The 21,224-nt window shown below is 42.6% G+C and overlaps 1 protein-coding gene across 2 annotated transcripts in view; it reads right to left on the bottom strand.

Annotated features, from left to right (window-relative positions):
* Clvs1 (clavesin 1) overlaps positions 1-21,224 on the bottom strand; it is a 190,437-nt gene that overhangs the window by 15,275 nt on the left and 153,938 nt on the right. For both annotated transcript variants that reach the window (XM_055603359.1, XM_055603360.1), the window contains exons 4-5: positions 6,472-6,582; positions 3,010-3,245 (exon numbers count right to left, since the gene is read on the bottom strand). In XM_055603359.1, coding sequence (XP_055459334.1) covers positions 3,010-3,245; positions 6,472-6,582 — 347 coding nt within the window. The remainder of the gene's footprint in view (positions 1-3,009; positions 3,246-6,471; positions 6,583-21,224) is intronic.

The following is a 21,224-nucleotide window of genomic DNA, read 5'->3' as shown; positions in this document are numbered from 1 at the left end:
CTATTCATGGAGATAACCTAGAACCCTGACAATGCAGCCACTTCTGATGAGAACTGATAGACTAAGATCAGAAAGGAGAGGAGGACCTCCCCTATCAATGGACTTGGGGAGGGGCATGCATCAGAAAGGGGGGAGGGTGGGACCAGGAGGGGAGGAGGGTGGGGCTTATGGGGGGATACAAAATGAATAAAGTGTAATTAATAAAAGTTAAATAAAAAATTTAAAAAAAAACCGTTAATGTACTGAGAAAGGGGGCTCCTAAGAAATAATGAGCTGGCAGAGGGCTCAGTGGTTAAAATGATCATCATACAAGCATAAGGTCCCAAGTTTGAATCCTCAGGACCCATGTAAAGTCAAGTATGTTGGTAGCACACATCTGCAATCCCAATGTTCATACATGAGATGGGAGGCAGACATGGACAAAGCCCATGGGTCCTCAGTAGTGAAAACTGAAGAAAAAAGAGAGACTCCATGTTAAACAAAATAGAAGGTAAGAACCAGCATTACAGATTCTCCTCTGACTTCCACACATGCCCTGTAGCTAGTGTGCAACACACACATACACACACCAAACAACATATAGGAAAAATTAAACACAGGAAATTCCAGAGAGTTTAGAATATTGGAGGAAAGAATGCCTCAAACTCCTACCTGGTATTCACTGGATTAAAGACAGCAATCCTGACATAATTCACTTAAAGAAAGTTCCATTGCAATAGTAGTTATTATCTTTTCACAGAGTCATAGCTAATGAAGAAGCAAGGAAGCAGTACCTGTTGCAGCCGCTCATTTGGTGACAGTGCTAGTTGTTTCACAGTTTACTTTATACTTGTCTAATTAGAAACACTGCTTCAGGCAGCCGCTCCCATCTCAGGGCCACAAATGCTCAGAAGCTCCATTATGAAAAGTGATCGGTTCCCAAAGATGGTCCACCAAAGACCACTTGACTCCGAATGGACTTGAAGCATGTTGGGAATCATGGCAGAGCCTAGGACCCATGCTTACCCATTGGAACTCACAACACTACTCCAAGAGGAAGTGTTTTCTATCCAGAACTCTGACATGGCAGGGTACCGTGCTTCATCCCTGCCTGTCTGAATCTGCACAGTGCAAAGAGAAGCTTCCCACAAATCTGGGCTTGAGAAAGAGCTGCATCTAATAGATACGAAGACAGGAAAGTTTACCTTAAAGCTTTCTCCTAGGTCTGTTTTCAATTTTCCTGCATCTCTGCAGGTACAGAGAGGTGAAGAAATGCATGAAATGTATAGTTCTGTTTCTGCATCACTGAGGTTTCTGGGTCTGGGGAAAGTTGATTCTTAATCACTGCTCATAAAACTGCCCCTCAGGAAACCCCTGTGCACTATGGTCTGAAACTTAAACAGGACAGACCTTCTGGTCAAGCAACGGAAGAGACCTGAGGCTTCCCAGACAAACCTTCCTAGAAAAATGGAAAGACAAGCTAAGGAAAAATAATGAGAAAATAATTGTTAGAAGATAGAGAAAAAAACCCCAAGCAACAGCCTAAATAAACACTCACCAGTAAAGCAATGGCTACAGTGTTGTATCAGTGTTCCAGGACTGTAGGCAGCATTAGATACATAAGCCGTGCCTGTGAGACACAGGCAGATGAGGTTGAAGCACAGGAGCTGAATTACGTTCTCCCGCCCTTGCCAAACTTACAGGCTGGACTCCAGTTCCTCTGCTTATGACTGTGTCTGAAGATGAAGTTTCTTAAAGGGGTCATTACGGTAAAATGTGGTCAATAGAGCGAGCTCTCAGCCAATGCTTCCGATGTTCTCACAGGAAAGCAGGACACAAACACATGCAGAAAGAAGATGGTGTGAGGACAAGGGGAGAAGACAGCCATCTGCTTGCGAGGAAGAGAGGCTTCAAAGACTGTCCTGAGACCTTGATCTGTCTGTTCCAGGACTGAGGAAAGACTTTCCTGATGTTTAGGGAACCCAGGCTGCCTTACTTACTAATGCAATCACAGCTGGCAAGTCCTCACTAGGAGATGTGTGAAAACAACTAGGTGTGAGCACAGGTGCGTAACAGCCATTAAAAAAAAAAAAAAAAAAAAAAAAAAGGCCCCACTCTGTCTGGTAAGAGTGGTCACATGTGGAGAGAGATTGAAGTTGGGATTCAGATGGTGACTGATGATTTTAGCTTTAAAACCTAAGGGTTGAGAGTGTACCAGGATCATTGGTAGAGCAAACCAGGGCATGTAGGTCATCGGTAGACTGTGTGAAGTAGCATGAACAAAGCCCTGATTTCATCTCAGAAATGCAGAAGAAGGGGGAAGGGAGGGAAAGAAAAAGAAAAAGAAAAAAAAAAACAGAAAAAGTAACCTTCTTCTATGGCACTGTCCTGAACACCCAGGCAGAGCCCTTTACCGGCTGAGATCAACGCTCTCTGGGGGTTTACTCCACGTCCACAACCCTCTTTACACTTGCAAGCATGTAGGTCACAACACTACCTATCTTTGTAAGCCTTTGTTCCTCTGTCTGTCCCTCATGCTTGGCACAAAAGTTCCCTTTAACCCCAGAGTTGCTGACCTTCCTTCTGAGTGAAGCCCAAATGCCAGCCATTTTATAAGGATGCTTAAAAGTCTCTCTTGGTGTATTTTCTAGAGGCACTCCATCATTGAGGACCACAATACCTATTGTTGCTACAGCCAAATAATGTGCCTTTGGTTCCAGGAGATGAATGATAGACACGTTTTCTACTGGATTGTTTTGCCATCACTGCCTTTCAAAGGCCTGAGAGTCCATCTGAGTATCCTACCAGACTCCCACAATTCTAAGAGCCAGACCGTAATCAGGACACAAAGTTCTTTTCTTAAACTGTGTAAAGGGGACAATTATATTTCTGGGTCAGCCACGACCCATTTGCTGGAAACTCTAATGAGACGTGCTTTATTCATTTCTGTGTCCACAGAGTTTTAAATTTTTTAAACCACGGTAGGGGTAGGTGTAAACTGACCCTCTCATGCCTTCCGGCAGGCCTTACCTTTTCATGGGCTTGGGTGAGCATTCTCTCTCCAGGTTGGAACAGGTGTGTTTCACATGCATGGCATTATAGGAGGTGTGGGTATAGTCATTTTCATCGCTGTAGTCAGGACCAAGTAACGTCCGGGCCCACGTCCCCATGTCATAAGGAGGAAGGGTTCCTCCAAATTCAGACGGCAGAAACTCAGGGTGGATTAGCTGGTGAAGGCTGTTTAAATTGTTTCCATGTAGGAAAATCTGGAAAGGAAAAAAAATAACCAAAAAAAAAAAAAAATAACCATAAAAGTTTAAAACATGACCAAGTGTTTAATCTTATATACACTTTAGCAAAGACTAATTGGAGGTGTCTCTGGTGACCATGATGTTCAAAGAGGCAATTATTTTGTGTCCATGGCGTAGTCATCATAAAAGGCTATTCTATCACTTAGAAAATGGGCTGAATTGACAGTCATTTTTAAAAAATGAAGTTTAAGAATACACTGGACATTATTTGGCCACCACCCAATTTGCGCCTACAGTCACCTCCTAGTTATTCCTAGGAGAATGGGTCGGTGATACCAACTGCTCCAGAGTGGCTCATGGTTCAACCAAGGACAGCCTCTTCCTGCAGAGTTCCTGGGCCCTTCCTCATTCTGCTTCTTCTCCATAAATCCGTGTCTGGCCCACCCATGCTGCTCCTTCATGAGTTCCCTCCCACGTATTTGTATCTGATGCTTCCAGTTCTGTTCCAGTGAGTCCCAGTGGGCCTTCGAGGGAACAAGATGATGATATTTTACCCTGCTGACATATGCCATAGTTACAGGATGGTGTGTGCTGTAGTAGAGAGCTCAGTCGGCTCACCGGAGTCACTCAGTGTAAAACTGTGCATGTGTTGAAGGGCATGCTTTATGGCGGTTTTCCCTTTTTTCCTGCGGAGCGCACTGATACCCAAACAAGTTTGTGATTTCTGAGCACACGGTATATAATGATCCAAACTGGCCAAAATAAAAAAAAAAATAAATAAAAAGCTTCACAATTCAGTTAATTTTAGATAAATCCACACATGATGCAATAAGTGGGTAATTGTCACTGACTGCAATGTAAAAATTGACCTTGGAAGTTGGTTTAAAGTACATCTGTGATGACATGGGTTCCTATGCACATTGCGGGCATGAAACAATTACATGCAATGCATAGGTTACACACAATTAACCATATGGAGGAAATAAGTGGCACCCAAGTGAGACACCATCAATTATACTTGCACACGCATGCCACAGCTGACAATGGTGAAATTTAAATGTGAGTTTTAAAAAGCCCTCATTTGGGTTTCAGCAACAAACTCCACTGACTTGTGTGCATTGTAACCTGTACTGTAGACAGCATCAAGGAAAGAGAAAAGAATGTAAGTGTAGAGCTCTTCTGGTGTTACAGTGCCTGGGAGAGCACTTTTGACATTGCAGTTGGATGTATTATAAATAACTAAAATATTCGGGCTTTCCTGAAGCTCTACAGTGGAGGATCGGCTGCACATGAAGTTTTGTCCCTGGTGTTTATACTAGTCATCTGTATTAACACAGCCTACACAATAACTTCTTAAAGGACAAGGTGGGCTGCTGGAGATGTCCCTGTTCTGGGATCTCTGCGGATCCTGCAGTCCAGAGGAGAGGAACACAGAGGCAGGAGACTGAACCCATGTGTCCTGAGCTAAGAGCTCCAGAAGCTCCTGCTCTGGTCCAGCAGGCTGGATCCAATGTGGAGGAATTCCCACCATCCCCATGCTTGGTAGAAGATGCAAGCTCTGGGAAGCCTGAAGCCATATTGCAAACAATGTCCAGCATGAGCTTGTTGGAACTGTCCTGAGTAAGCTATAAAATATCTCAGAAGAAAAAAAATATCTCAGAAGGTCCCCGATTCTTGGTTCTGGTGATGTCTGGTTCTAAGTTCTCTCCTTGTTTGGAAACAAGGACTTGACCTTCTCCCATAGTCCACTACAATGTTCTCTAAAGATCAAGAAGCATTCAAGGCTTAAGAATTAAGAACCCAGCGGGCATGGTGGTACACACCTGTAATCCTAGCGCCCTGGGAGGCAGAGGCAGACAGATCTCTGTGAGTTTGAGGCCAGCCTGGTCTACAAAGTGAGCCCAGGACAGCCAAGGCTACACAGAGAAAGCCTGTCTCAAAAAACCATAATAATAATAATAATAATAATAATAATAATAATAATAATAATAATAAATATCTTAGCATGATTATGATGATCATGCCACAATGTATTCATATAGTAAACTGCTGCATTATGTTCCTTACATACACAATGTTAACTTGTCAAGTATGTTTCGTAAAGTAGTGGGGATAGACAAAGATAAATGTCACCAAGTATCTGGTACATCAATGGCATTATGCCACATGTTTTCATGTGCTGTCTCATTAAATTGCTCCAAAGAGTCTGTGCTAAAGGAGTTAGTTTCCCCAAAATATAAATGAGAAAGGTCAGATACTGAGTGGTCAGTGGATGCCTGTTATTCCAGCTATTTAGATTGCCATGCCATCCTGCTCTGAGGAAAGAGGCTGGCTTCTCAAATATTGACTGATGTCATTATTATCTCAAGCCTTCCTTTTAAGATTATTTCATCTAATGAACAATGCTTTCAACCTTACAGATGATGGATCTGGCAGTTACCAAGGACCATGAGAGAAAAAAATATAAAGAACCATTTTTCAAAGTACTGATACAAGACAAAATGCCAGCTCCTGACATAGTCCATAAACAAGAAGTAGCAACTGGGTGAATGCCTGGAATCCCAGAAGTCCAGACACAGGGGCAGGAGGGTTAAGAACTTAAGGGTAGGGGCTGGAGAGATGGCTCAACAGTCAAGACCACCTGTTACTACTGCAGAGGACCCAGCTCCTGTTGCCAGTACCCACGTGGTAGCTCACAATTATCCGTAACTCCAGTCCCGTGGCATCTGATGCCCTCTCTCAGCCTCTATGTCCACTGCATACACGTGTACAACACAGATACACTTAGGTAAAGTACTCATGTACATTAAATGAAAATAAATCCTTTAAGAAAGAACTTGAGGCTAGCCTGGGCTACACAATAACACCCCCCCCACACACACACACACACATGCAAACAAACAAACATCCTCCACACAAACAAATATGAGGAGGAAACGGCTTCATGCACTAGTCCCACAATCATTTGTAGCAAAATTGGCCTCTGGTATCTGCATCCCTTCAAGGTTTCTTTTGGTTTGTCTGGTGCTCTGAAAATAACCCATTCTGCTGAATTATTGATTAAATACAAGTTATTTGCAAACTCTCGCTTGGCTGCAAATGTACGAAAGTCACAAAACCACGGAAACACTATTGGCGGCGGTGAGGGAGGGGCATGCACACACAGAATAGCTCTGTAATTGTCACCGACACACTGGCCACCCTCACTCCCCCATGTTCAAAGACACTTCTTTTTCATTACCCGTTTTCTTGTCTTGTCTTTAAGGAATGGCTTGATGAGCGTGTACAGGGCATGGATATACCAGGGCTGGTTGACAAAATGGACTCCTCCAAAGCGGGCAGGAAAGCTGTCCTGGGAAGGAAATGGAGAGAGCATGTCAGTTACCAACACTCCAGGCTGGGTAACAGCAGTAACACAGGGGCCAGCCTGCTCCTCAGGCAGAAGCCCCAGCTCCCAGAGGAAGAAAGGACTCTGAGGGTCAGAGTCCTCAGCTCCTGGCCCGTTACCTTTCCTTGCATCCCTCTTGCATTTTTCCCTCCTTTCACTCTACAGCCTAGCACTGTATGTAGGTTCCAAGCTGGTCCTCCCAAATGGCTCATTCATCAAGGTGATATGGAGGTATGTGTGACCGAGATCATTAGAAGTCAGAACTTTTTCATGGCATTGGGTAACCATGCTTCAGTTCCTGACGGCTCTGAGTATAGCTCTCCATCTCTTCTCTCCTTCCCTTTTCTCTCCACGATCTTGTGTCCACTGCTCAGAACTTGAACATGCCTGGTGAGTGAGCAGGTTCCACAGGAAAGGACTGCGAAAGGACCCCAAAGGATCTTATGAGCTGAGTTTTCTAAGTGACCCTGGTCTGACAGTATGTGCTGTCAGTCCCTTTCTGGATCTGTCTGTCCATTCCACCCTGGAAACATACAGCGGATCCTTGAAAGATAATGCTGAGTGAGGGCTGGTTGACAAGCCTAACTGAACAAGAGCCTCTGGCCAGAAGAGGAGCCTGTGATTTGCAAGCATTCGGGACCCTCAGGAGGAGAGATCTTGGCCAGGAAGTCTTGATGTGTGGTTTCAGCAGAGTGGGTTTGCCACTGCTAATGGAATTGAAAAAGGGGGAACACCTAAATGCTATTTGTGTCACCAAACTTGCTGTCAATCAGGTTCATTGCGACAAACATCTTGTAACATGTTAGCAAGACAACAAGAAACAGGGCAGCTAACAGTCCAAGCAGTGAGCTCTCTCTGTGGGTGTATGAAGTGCCATGCCTGGCTCTCTTTTAGTAAAATAACAAGCAAAGAGGGCTATTAACTTTTTCCAGAACTCTCTGCGCCTACAGGATGCCTAGGCAGCTAGCACAAGGAGACCTAGTTTCAATGAAAGTATATGGAACTGAACTTAAAGGCTGACATTTGAAAATCTTAAAAATAACTTTTTCTTCTAGCTAGACATTTATAAAATAGGGAATAATGAAACATTTTGAAGGCCAAACTAGAAAATTTCAGTTTATTTGTTCATTTTATTTGTCATGTTTTTTTAAATTTTTATTTATTTATTTTAATATATTTTTTAATTTATTACAATTTATTCACTTTGTATCTCAGCTGTAGCCCCCACCCTTGTCCATTCCTAATCTCTCCCTCCCTCCCTTATCTCCTCTCATGCCCCTTCCCCAGTCCACTGATAGGGAAGAAAATCCTCTCCTTCCATCTGACCCTAGCCTATGAGGTCTCATCAGGACTGTCTTTAAGAGTTTCTTCTGTGGCCTGGTAAGGCTGCCCCGCCCCCCCGGGAGAGGTGATCAAAGAGCCAGCCACTGAGTTCATGTCAGAGACAGCCCCTTTTTCCATTACTAGGGAACCCACTTGGAGACTGAGCTGCTATGGGCTTCATCTGTGCAGGGGTTCTAGGTTATATCTATGAATGGTCTTTGGTTGGAGTATCAGTCTCAGAAAAGATCCCTGTGCCCAGATTTTTTGGTTCTGTTGTTCTCCTTGTGGAGCTCCTGTTCCCTCCTGGGCTTTCTATCTCCCCCTTCTTTCATAAGATTCCCTGCACTCTGCCCAAAGTTTGGCTCTGAGTCTCAGCATCTGCTTTAAATACCCTGCTGGGTGGAGTCTTTCAGGGGCCCTCTGTGGTAGGCTCCTGTCTTGATCCTTGTTTTCATCTTCTCTTTCTCAGAAGAAGGTAAAAAAAGGAATTTTGTAAAAAAAAAATTTAACATTCATTTTACATCCTCCTGGTAACCCCATTCCTCCTCTCCTATTTAATCTTGAGTTTTAAAACTCTGCGAATATGGGGATTGAGTGATCACTTACATTAACATAAGTATTCACCACTACGTGAATGGTCCCCAAACATGACATGGCCACTGCCCTGCTGAACTGTCTACAACCATGATTACCAAGTCAGACTTTGTACAAGTTTGGACCCATTTTCCTGTTGTGAATGAGAGGGAAAGGGGTACGGGAGGCAGTGCTCTACAAAGAAGCCTGACTATCTTTTGAGGCCCAGCAAGGCTCAGCGAGGGTTGTTCCCTTCGGTGTAGGACAGCCCATCATCTCTCTTGCACTTGTGAGCAGTTCCTCACACACGCGTCAAGCTAGACTTGAGTAAAATTGTTTCTTGAGTCTGTTTGGGGAGAGTAGCTGTTCACCTCTCAGGAAGTTCATGAACAAGTGATGATCTTACTCCTCTACATCTGATTTCAGAAAAAGTCCAAGCTGTAGATAGCGCTCTCTCTCTCTCTCTGTATGTGTGTATGGGTAGAAGAGTTAGCTTTTTGTCTGTACTAAACTTTGAACACAGAACTCTGCTCATTCTAGGCCAGCTCTGCACCAGCAAGCCACACCCTAGGCCAACACTGTCTTTCTATGTCTAATTCAAGACCTAGCAATGTTTTTGGTTCCTTAAAAACAAGAGGCTGCCCCTCAAAGCTCTTCCTTTGTAACAAGGACTACACTCCAGGTTCAGTCTTTTTGCACCTTTTGATCTCTTATTCAGAAACATAACTTAGATGATAAATGTGAGCTCTGAGAGGTTATAGAAAAAGAGCAGGAATAAAGCATTTATTCATCAAACCCAGGCTTTACTGTTTTGTTTTGTTTACTGTAACTAATAAGAACATTTATATTTCTTCTGGTACTCTTTTTGTGTTCTATATTTTTAGGTTAGTAATGTAGAAGGAAATGCTAAAAAGTATTCAAAAGACAGTAGGAAAATCATAATGACAATATTAACCTTTAAAAATACAGAGACATTTAGTTTTAGTCTACAAAACCTTAATCATCAAAGACATCAAAAACTGTGCTCTGTTTGTATCAGAAGGGGTTGAAAAGAACCTTTCTCGCGTAGCAACTGTAAGTTCTCTGTAGTTTAGCTCAGGTTCATGCATCTGTCAGAGAGACAGAACAGGCTTTTATTGCCCTCACTCAAGTCAGTTAGTGAAAATGTGCAAGCAAAAACACATGAACCAGAGCCTTGGAATTCTGGGTTTGGGTTCAAGTAGAAGCAATGTTATTTTTCTTTAGGTCACTCCTATGAAGTTCAAATGAGAGGTCTTCCTGTTTTGTAACAGCCAGATGCAAATGTTTTGGGTAGAGCCTGGCTGTGTATTAACTGTGTGAAGGTGTATGTGTGTAAAGGGAAAATGTTAAAATTAAGAAACCCATTATTCAAGTTTACATTCCCACCAGCAGTGGAGGAGGGTTCCCCTTTCTCCACAACCTCTCCAGCATATGTTGTCACTTCAGTTTTTGATCTTGGTCATTCTGATGGGTGTAAGGTGAAATCTCAGGGTCATTTTGATTTGCATTTCCCTAATGGCTAATGACATTGAGCATTTCTTTAAATCTTTCTCTGCCATTCTACATTCCTCTACAGAGAGTTCTCTGTTTAGCTCTGTTCCCCATTTTTTAATTGGATTACTTGATTTGCTGCTTTTCAGGTTCTTTAGTTCTTTATATATACTGGATATTAGCCCTTTGTCAGATAAAGGGTTGGAATGTAAACTTGTATAACCACTCTGGAAATCAATCTGGCACTTTCTCAGACAACTAGGAATAGTGCTTCCTCAAGATCCAGCCATACGACTTCTAGGCATATATCCAAAAGAGGCTCAAGTACACAAAAAGGACATTTGCTCAACCATGTTTGTAGCAGCTTTATTTGTAATAGCAAGAAGCTGGAAACAGCCCAGATGCCCCTCAACTGAAGAATGGATGCAGAAATTGTGGTACATCTACACAATGGAGTATTACTCTGCAGTGAAATATGAGGAAATCATGAAATTTGCAGGTAAATGGTGGGACCTGGAAAGGATCATCCTGAGTGAGCTATCCCAGAAGCAGAAAGACTCACACAGTATATACTCACTCATATAGATATATGACATAGGATAAACCTACTAAAATCTGTACATCTAAAGAAACTAATCAAGAGAGAGGACCCTGACTAAAATGCTCAATCCCCATCCCAAAAGGCGAAGAGGATGGACATCAGAAGAAGAAGAAAACAGGAAACAACCTAGGAACCTGCCACAGAGGGCCTCTGAAAGGCTCTGCCCTACAGACTATCAAAGCAGACGCTGAGACTTATGGCCAACTGTTGGGCAGAGTGCATGGAATCTTATGTAAGAAGTGGGAAATAGTAAGATCTGGACAGGACAGGAACCCCACAAGGAGAGCAACAAAACCAGAAAATTTGAACACAGGGGTCTTCCCAGAGACTCATACTCCAACCAAGTACCATACATGGAGATAACCTAGAACCCCTGCACAGATATAGCCCATGGCAGTTTAGTGTCCAAGAGGGTTACATGGTAATGGGAAGAGGGACTGCCTCTGACATAAACTGATTGGCCTGCTCTTTGATCACCTCCCCCTAGGGGGCAGCAGCCTTACCAGGCCACAGAAGATGACAATGCAGCCACTCCTGATGTGATCTGATAGACCAAGATTAGAAGGAAGGAGAGGAGGACCTCCCCTATCAGTGGACTTGGGGAGGGGCATGCATGAAGAAGGGGGAGGAAGGGTGGGACTGGGAGGGGCGGAGGGAGGGGTTATGGGGGGATACAAAGTGAATAAAGTGTGATTAATAAAATAAAATTAAAAAAAAGAAACCCATTGTTATAGTTTGAGTCTGGAATGCCCTCCACGGTCTCATGCTTTAAGACCTGAGTCACTCAGGACATAGGAATGTTTTGAAAGGTGGGTATTTGCAGGCTACAGACCAGCCATAGTTCTGTTTTCGTCTATGTTTTCTGATATACCAACCTTTGGCCACCACAGTCCAAGATGCCCAAGCAGCTAAGCCTTGCTCACCATGATCAACTGTTTTCTCTGAACCTATTAGTGAAATGGATTCTTCCTCCCACGGTGCCCTGGCAGGAACTCTGTCACAACACAGTAATAGAAAAATGACAAACACAACAAGCTCTTAGAGCTACGCCTGCCAGTGTGGCACTCTTGGCTGATCATATTAGCCAACTGCAGGCAAAGCAGAAGTTGTCATCACTCCGCCATCTCCCAGAATCCCAAGGGACTTCATGGAAGTGCATGCCTTAGGAGCTAGAACAGATCTCAGATTGATTAGCATTGATTTAATTAGTTCATGCTTCTCCTGTCTCCATTTTAGCATGTACATGAAGGCTACAGACCAGCCCTAGTCCTGCTTTGGTCAGTGCTTACTGATCTGCCAACCTTTGAGTTCCTATTATGCCCAACACAGGTTCAAACACTGAGCTGCATTGTCTAAACCATACGTGCCTTAAATGGTGAGTTTCCAGAGTCTTTTTCTGTCTCCTGTAACTTCAGTGTTTCCTGTGTCCCTTACCACACTGGCAAAGGCAGCCTAACTGTCACTCCAGTGAGGCTAAAACTAGGAAAGCATTCCTGTGTGGGGCATGCTGTGAAAGACCCAGGGGAGATCCGGAACCTTCAGGGCAACTTCCCTTCATTAGCAAAGTCTCCTCACCCCCATGGTCAGCACCTACCACTTCTTCCATACCTATGTCAATGGAGATCATCTGGAGAGTAAGGTCTTCCCCCAAACTTGCATCAGTAACAATGGCTTCTTTTCATTCCTCACTGGGAACGTCTATTTATATGTTTATAAAATATTCCACCCAACAGGAGAATACACTTTCTTTATCAATACTCATAGGGCACACGCCAAGACAGAGCAAGCCAGGCCCTACAAAACATCTGAACTAAAGTCCAATAAATGCAGTTACAAAACTTTATTCAAAACTGGAAAAGGGCTCAAGCTAAAAAACAGAAAAATCTTAAAGAATTGCAAACAAAACCACACACTTCTAAATAACTTATGACTGGATCAAAGAATATCTCAATTTTTAAAAAAAACATATGTAACTGAATGACAATGAAAATAGAGCACATCAAAATGTAGGGGACACGGCAAACCTATGGCTCCCAGGGAGATATTCAGTGCTGAATGTGTGCTGAACAAAAGGAGAAAAGCTTCAGTTCAATAAAGTGAGTCCCACTTGAGTTTGGAGAAGAAAACAAAGCCACAGCAGGGAGAAGAAAGGAAACAATAAAAGTAAAATCAGAAATCAATGATGTTTAAAATGGAGATATGGCCAGGAAAATCAATGAAACCAAGAGTTGATTCTTTGAGAAGGTAAATAAAACTATCCAGCCTTTCATCAAGGCTGACAGAAAGGAATATCACAAAATACCAATGTCAGCAACAAAACTGCCTGTTGCACAGCTTCAAAAGGACAGTCAGGGAACAAAACTACAGCTCTACGTGGGGACATGACAACCTAGAGGACAGGAATCACTCTTGACTTTCAAACAACCACAGCTCATCAGGAAAGAGGTAATTCAAACAGCCCTCGAATTACTAAGGAAATTAAAATTGCCATAACAATAATTCTTCAGGCCCACATAGTTTCATAGAAGAATCCAATTCCGTGGGAATGTAAACTGGTACAACGACTTTGGAAGTCAATCTGGTGCTTACTCAGATAATTAGGAATAATGCATCCTCAAGACCCAGCTATACCACTCCTAGGCATATAGCCAAAATGTGCTCAAGTACACAACAAGGACATTTTCTCAACCATGTTTGTAGCAGCTTTATTTGTAATAGCCAGATTCTGGAAACAACCCAGATGTCCATCAACGGAGGAATGGATACAGAACTGTAGTACTTTTACACAATGGAATACTACTCAGCAATCAAATCATGAAATTTGCAGGCAAATAGTGGGATCTAGAAAAGATCATTCTGAGTGAAGTATCCCAGAAGGAGAAAGACAAACATGGTATATACTTGCTTATATAGACCTACAAGATATGATAAACATAATGAAGTCTATACACCTAAAGAAGATAAACAAGAAAGCAGACACAGGGTAAGATGATCAATCCTCACTTAGAAAGACAAATGGGATGTACATTGGACGTATGACAGGAGTCTACCACAGAAGGCATCTGAAAGACTCTACCTAGCAGCATTTGAAAACAGATACTAAGACTCATAACCAAACCTTTGGCAGAAGGGGAGTTAGTATGATGTGGAAAGGATAGGAGCTCCACAAGGACCAAATATATCTGGGCACAGGGTTTTTTTCTGAAACTGTTTCTCCAACCAAGGACCATGTATGGATATAACCTAGAACCTTTGCTCGGATGAAGCTCGTGGTAGCTCAATAACCAGTTGTTTTCCCATAGTAAGGGGAACAGGGACTATCTCTGACAGGAACTCAATGTCCTCTTTGACCTCCCTACCCCTCAAGGGAGGAGCGGTCCTGCTAGACCACAGAGGAGGACTTTGCAGCCAGTCCTGAAGATACCTGATAAAACAGGACCAGACAAAAGGGAAGGAGGTCCTTCCCAATCTGTGGACTTGGAAAGGGGCAGGGAGGAGCTGAGGGAGGGAGGGTGGGATTGGGAGGGAATAAGGGAACGGGATACAGCTGGGATACAGAGTTAATAAAATGTAACTAATAATAATAATAAAAAAAGAAAAAAAAGAATCTAATTCCATATAATCTCTTCCAGAAAATAAAGAAACATGTCCCAATTTACTTATGAAACTTATGTCAAGACAAGACAAGGATGATACTAACCAATCAAATTACAGAGCACTATTCTTCATGAGCGCAAATGAAAAATCCTTCATAATATATTGGTAAGTGGAACCTAGCAATTTATGAGAGGAATGATATACATTATGGCTAAGCAGGGCTTACTCCAGGCCTTCAAGTATGGTACAATTTAAAATCAGTCTTTGTGACTGTAGAAACATCTTCTGGCTTTTATTCCTGGTACTTTGACATGTGAGGTCCTCCTAGCCAGGGAGAGGTCGTCTCAATATGAGTGAAAAAGCAAGTGAGGAGCATGGGAGCTCTCTTCTCACAGACAGATGAGTCCCGCCACCTCCCACGCTCTATACACTTCCTTCTCAGGCCCTTGAATGTGGCTGCACTGCTGTTTCTTTGTGCTTAGCACTCACGTTCTGAATCCAGACAACTGGGGAAGACCCTACACCATGGAGTCCTTGAAGCTGTTCAAACTGACCAATATCAAACCACTTTAGATCCCTTTCTCTTCCTTATTCATTCTTTACTGTGAAAAAGATACAAAAATATTCCTTGTCTAAGCTTTCCCTCACTTTTAGAAAATAAAAAAATAGGATTAGGCAAACAGACCAGATTTGATTCTTAGTCTTGGCTCAGCAGCATGTATACAACAGAGGATGAGTATCTAGAATACACACAGACACACACACACACACACACACACACACACACACACACACACACAGTACTAGAAGAACAGGAATACACAATCCAATTAGAGTATGTGCAACAGACACGGAGGAACATTTCACTAAAGAGAACGTACAGAAGTAAAGTAGGCAAGTGAGAACATGCTCCATATTTTTAGCCATGAGCAAGCTGCACCAGAGAACTGCACTCTAAACCCGTCAGGATAGCATTAAAAACAACGACCACTTTGGGTGCTGGCAAGCTGTCCTAGTGGTGAGACAGCTCATGTACCTGCGTGAGAACTTGAGTTCCAATGAGCAGCACTCATAGAAAATGCCAGGTAGAGCCGTACTTGAACCTGTAACCTTACCAGTGTGGAGAGCAGAGATAGGAGGATTGTTGGGGTTACTGGCCTGTGGCTCTATCCAAAACAGAGCTTCAGGTCCAATGAGAGATCCTGTCCCAAGGGATAGGATAGGTGGTGATAGAGCAAGCCATCCAGCCTTTTCATGTAGGCACAGTTGTTCACTCATGTGCACACACGCACACTTACATACAGCAAAGCACCACAGCCAAAACAAAACATCCAACCCAATTCCAAATGCTGGCAGAGATCGAGACGAATGAAGTTACCCCTTAAAAGTGAATAGAAGAAAATCTTCTAAGTTTCAAAATCATTTATTATCAGTATCACCAACCGCATGTTCTCTAGTCATTTGGTTCAGAGAGATTAAGGCTTATTTCCACAAAAAGTTTGTATGTGCATAGAGGCGTTATTTGTGGTAGTTAGAGTGAGTGCAAGTTTTTTATGAATGCACCAACAATAAGTGAACTATTGTGTCCATCCTGAGGGACAGCAGCCAGCAACAAAGGATAAAATCAATGTGGAATACAACAACCCAAGTGAATCTAGAATATTTTACTCACGTGTGTGTGTATGTGTATTTGTTTGTATATGTGGTGTGTCTGTGTGTGTGTCTGTGTGTGTGTGTGTGTGTGTGTGTGTGTGTGTGCCAAGCATGGTGGTGCACACCTTTAACTCAAGCGTTTAGGAGGCAGGTATTTATGGATCTTTGTGAGTTCAAAGTCAGCTTAATCTGCCTAGTGCTTCCATGTCAGCCAGAGTTACGTGGTCAGACTCAACCTCAAACCAATTCTCTGAGGTTAAATGCTGCAGGATTCCAATCGTGTTATATCTTTGAAATATCAAACTTAAGGAGTGGGTAGAGAGCTAGGGGGTTGGGAGTACCTTGGAAAAGGCAACTTGAGCAGCCCTTATGGTGATGGGCTGCCTTGTACCTTTGACCCCAAAAGAAAGATGGTTGTTTTAGACTACACAAAATATTATCAGCAAACAAAAATTCCAAGGAAACCACTGATTTCAGAATCTTCTATTTTCTCTGGGCATCGTAGATGGAGCTCAGTGATCCTTCCCATTTCTTAGCGTGCCCACCATTTTTAATGGTCCACTCTTTGCTTCCACGCACACCACTCAAATGTCACTTGGCTGCCTTGCTGTGCGTTTGATCAGAATTTAGGAACAGCATGGTACAGGCCAAATCATTTCCTTTCTCTTTCATTGATGATCAAACAGTGCTGTTCTAGTGGCTGCAGGTTCCCTTTCCTTCTAGAAAGGAGCACTTACTAGAGCCGTCTGTAAGACCTGTAAGCCTGTAGGGTAGGGTACTCCATAACAGAATTCCAAACATCTGAAACCCAAAGTCACATAGCATTGGGAAGCCTAGGGAGCTGCCTCTCTAACTCTCAGCTGCCTTCACCTTCTCCTCGTGCTTTCATAGGAAAACTAACACAGGACTACTCCAATTCACAGAACTCACAACTCACCTCATTGCTTAAAATGCTGGTAGAATATAAACACAAAGAAGAAAAGGGGCATGCTACAGAAGCTGTTCTCTTACCTACAGTGTCAATCCTTTTAGTTGAAAGGAGGCCTGAGTGTCTTCCAGGGCCTGGCAAAGGCCTCTTCATTCATGTACCTGCATGTGTGAAGTTCTACAGGCACAGCAAGGACACAGCTTACACTTCGGTTTTATTTATTCTGCTCACGCATGCCCTACCAATGACATCCATTTCTCACTCCAAACCAGCAGAAGAAAAACATCGTTAGCAATGTAAATTGGCTTTGGTAGTACAAGAGAGCCTGTAAAAATGCTCTAGTGTATGATGATGGATTTCTATCATGCCTCATAGCAATCATTAGTGTGGCTATACCTATGCATGTGTTTGTAAAGAAATGAAGACCTCAAGTAAAAGCTGTGTGTGAGAGTGTATTTACATATATACAATGTAGATATCAGTAATGCATGTAAGAGAGCAGACAGACCCGCTCACCAGGACTAGCAATGGTGCCTCAGAGGGGTTTGTCTCAGGTTCTCCTAGAGAACCTAACCACTAAGAACTCTTCCATCTCAGCATTGTCCTCAGTTCAAAGGTGCAAAGGGTGTTCGGTATGTTGAGATCAGTGTGCATTGGGACAGTTTCCTTTAGATTCTAAAGGGAAAAAAGGTATCTTAGGTAAGTCTTCCAGTGAGCAAAACTGGACTTTGCCAAGCAGGTTAGGCCAGCCGACCAAGCTTAGGCTGCAACTTAAACAACATTCCTGGACCTTACTTTCCAAGTCGCATTATGATCTATGGTTCAGGGAAAGATGCTAAACACGCTCACAAAGGCAAAAGTAGAAAGCACAGGGTGTAGCAAATATATGTGTTCAGTGAGTTCACTGTCCAGGGAGAAGCATGAATGGCAGCGCCTTCTGAGAAGGCGTGGCATGGGCTCAGGGTCCAGATGCTGCGCTTTGCAGGTGCTCCCCAGAGGGGGGGGGGAAGCGGTCAATAACTAAGCACGAAGATCAAGAGAACATGCACGTCCCGCTATCGCCAAATAAAAAAGCCTCACGTAAACGACCCAGCAAGGCCGGAAGTGGAGGTGCACGCCAACAGTCCTAGCGTTAGGGAGGCTGAGGCAAGAAGAATACAGGTTCAAAGTCAGCCTGAGCTACAGAGGGAAAACTGGAATCCAAAACCCAGAACGTTCTCATTGGGGTGAGATAAACTTTCAGCGTTCTTTTGGTTTTCATTTTTCTAATTGTTGAAAATGATGAAAACACTTTTGAGATACTTCTTAGCAGCCAGTTCTGGCTCTTCAAGTCACCAGGTTTCCATTTCCAGGCATTACCTATGAGGTCATAGTCCATTTCTGAATGGCTCGCTTGTCTTCTCGACTCTTTCTTGAGGTCTTTGTGTACTATGGATATTAATTATGCTGGGTGTATAGCTATTAAAGATCCTCCCCCATACAATGGGCTTGCTTCTAGCTTGATTATTTTCTCAGCTGAACAGAAGCCTTTTAGTTTTGTGAGGTCCCAGCTGCCAATTGCTGGCATTTCTTTCTGGCAAATGAAGTCCTTTTCACAGAGTCCTTCTGTACACCTGTAACTTGTAGGGCACTGCCTGCCTTTTCTTCTAGCAGTTTCAGGTTTGGAATTGAGGTCTTTGAACCATTTAGAGGGTATTTTGGGTTGGTTTTGGCTTTTGGTTCATTTGCAGGGTGATACCTATGCGTCTAATTTCATCCTTCAACACATGGACATCCAGATCTTTTCTTGAGTTGATATTCCTTAAATATCAAATGTCTGTAGTTATGTTTGGATCATCAGTTTTGTTCAATGTGTGTTAATACCACATTTTTTTCTACTTTACTATAGCATTGTAATATATCTTGCAATCTGAAATGGTAATCCCTTCAGCTTTGTTTCTGTTGTTTGTTTTTAGCTCAGGAATTTTGGCAACTTTTCTGATTCCCTATGGATTTAGAGATGTTTAATTTTTTTTTTCCTATTTCTGTGAAAAGTGTGGTGATTTTTTTTTTATGGGGATTGTACTGAATCTGCAAATTGCTTTTGGCAGAATGGTGAGAGCTAGACTTATTGGTGGGTGTTAGGCTGACTACTTAGAGTGCAGTTAGGGAAGCAACTGAACTAGTGTACTAAACTGGCAGTAGTAGGTTCTCCTGTAAGATCCATAACTTCACAAGCCCCAGAGAGTTGGCTAGGTTTCCGCGGCTAGCCATGATTTCCTTACTGTTGAGGAGGCCTTCAGTCATACTAGACAGCTTTTAGTTTCTGCTAAGATATGAGTTCTATGTTGCTCATTTAGGGGCAATTTGTCATGCAGGCTCTTGTTGTAGTCTGTGGATGTCACGGCTGCCTTGGACCATTAACTGCTTCTTTCCCTTGGCAGATTCACTAACACATTCAGGGACTGTGCAAGTTAGTCCTTGGGGAGGAGGAGTTCAGATCAGACACAGCTCAAACCTCAAAGTCCTGTGTCTAAAACGAATGATATCTTCATAAGAAAGGTTTACTTTCCACTCCTGGGACACAGCAAAGGGCAACAGCAATAACCTACATTGGTTTTGAAGTCCTTGGATGCCTCTGACCAACAACTAAGCAGGAGGCTTCTCTCTCGCCTAACACTGTGATTTCTGCCGGATAGCCTATGGCTCTTGTGGGGGCCATTATTTCCTCAACTGGTACAACTTCATTGAAAAAAAAATATGTATAGACACACTTATTTGTACTATATATATTTTATGTTAGTGCAAAACCATATGATTTTCTGTGACCTTTTCAAACTTCTTTAGTTTTATTTATCCTTCCACCTTCTGTATCAACCTCCTTCCTCCTTAATTAAACTCCCACATGTTTCTTATTTTCTTTTTCTTATCGCTAGTATTGTGCTATTCCCTTCTTTAGCATTTCTGTTCCTTTCCTCCCACCCTCCACCATCATCACTTTCACTTTCTTGGTTGCTGTTGTTACTCCAGGTTATGGACTACAGAAAATTTGGTCCTAGAAACCACAGATGGGAGGAGACATGTGGTGTTGTCCTTCTGGGGCTGAGTTACTTCCTCAGTATATCATTTGCCTGCAATATTCATGATTTCATTTTTCTTACCCCATTTTCGTTATGAGTTTTCACTCATGAGTTGAAGGACTGTTACATCATTTCCATTTTTCTTGCTGTTATGAATAGAGCATCAATGAAGAAGGCTGAGAAGGTTATCTATGAAGTAAAACACCCTATCCGTTGAACATAAGCCAAGGAGTGGTATAGTTGAGTCTATCGTAGATTTACTTTTAGGTTTTTGAGGATTTTCCACACTGATATTCAGAGTGGCTGCACCAGTTTGCGATCCTACCAACAGCGAATGAGGGTTCCGTCTCCTCTTCAGCATTTGTGGTCAGTTGTTTTGTTGATCTTAGCCATTCTGAGTGTGATAATGATCAGGGAACTTTACAGAAGAGGGGCAGAAAGATTATAAGAGTCAGAGGAGCAGGAAGTCTGCGGTAGCGTGTCTTCTAGAATGACAAGGAAGCTACCCACTTGAGAGTTCAACAGTGTGACTTCCTAAATTACACCGGAACAGTGATAACAACAATGGACATGCTAATATGGAAGGGGGAACTCTCATGGGACCCTGCTCCAAAAAAAAACAAAAACAAAAAACAAAACAAAAAAACAAAACAAAACTATGGGTACATAATCATGCTGAGAAAGGAAGAAAGGAAGAATTAATCTTTCTTAGGGAAGTGCCCCTAACTGGTTATCCAATAACAAGCAGCCAGCCTCAAAATCATATACATACATGCAACACTAAACATACCCAACAGGTTGCATTAATGTATGCAATTACATGTGTCTATATGCATATATAATATGTTATAGGTATGAATATATAACAATCATAATTAAAGAAAAACAGGAAATTTGAGAGGGAGGACAGGTATGGGGGTTGGAGAGAGTGGCAAATGATATAATTATATTTTAGTTGCAAAAAAAAATAAATTGGATAAGAAAAAAAGAAATAAAGAATTTAAAGTAGGACCCTAAATATTCAATATTATCCTCTATGCTTACAAAACACATTTAAATATTATAACCATCAAAATACCAATATTAAAAGAGCTAGAAAAGACCATTCTGAGTGAGGTAACCCGACCCAGAAAGAAACACATGGTATGTACTCACTTATAAACGTAGTTTAGCCATACAGTACAGGATAAACAGAACACAAGGCACAGACCCAAAGAAGATAAATAACAAGGAGGATCCAAGGGAGGATGCACACATCTCACCTGGAAGGGGAGATAGAATAGACAGTGGCTGGAGAGAGGGAGCAAGGTAGGAGAGGGAGTGCAGAGAAATATGAGGGTGGAGATCAGACCTGGGGAGT

The sequence above is a fragment of the Psammomys obesus genome, unplaced genomic scaffold (genome assembly GCF_907164565.1).
Source record: "Psammomys obesus unplaced genomic scaffold, mPsaObe1.curated_primary_1811, whole genome shotgun sequence".
In the NCBI taxonomy this organism is placed as follows: domain Eukaryota; kingdom Metazoa; phylum Chordata; class Mammalia; order Rodentia; family Muridae; genus Psammomys; species Psammomys obesus.
The sequence above is the reverse complement of the archived record's forward strand: the minus strand, read 5'-3'. Positions and strand labels throughout refer to the sequence as shown.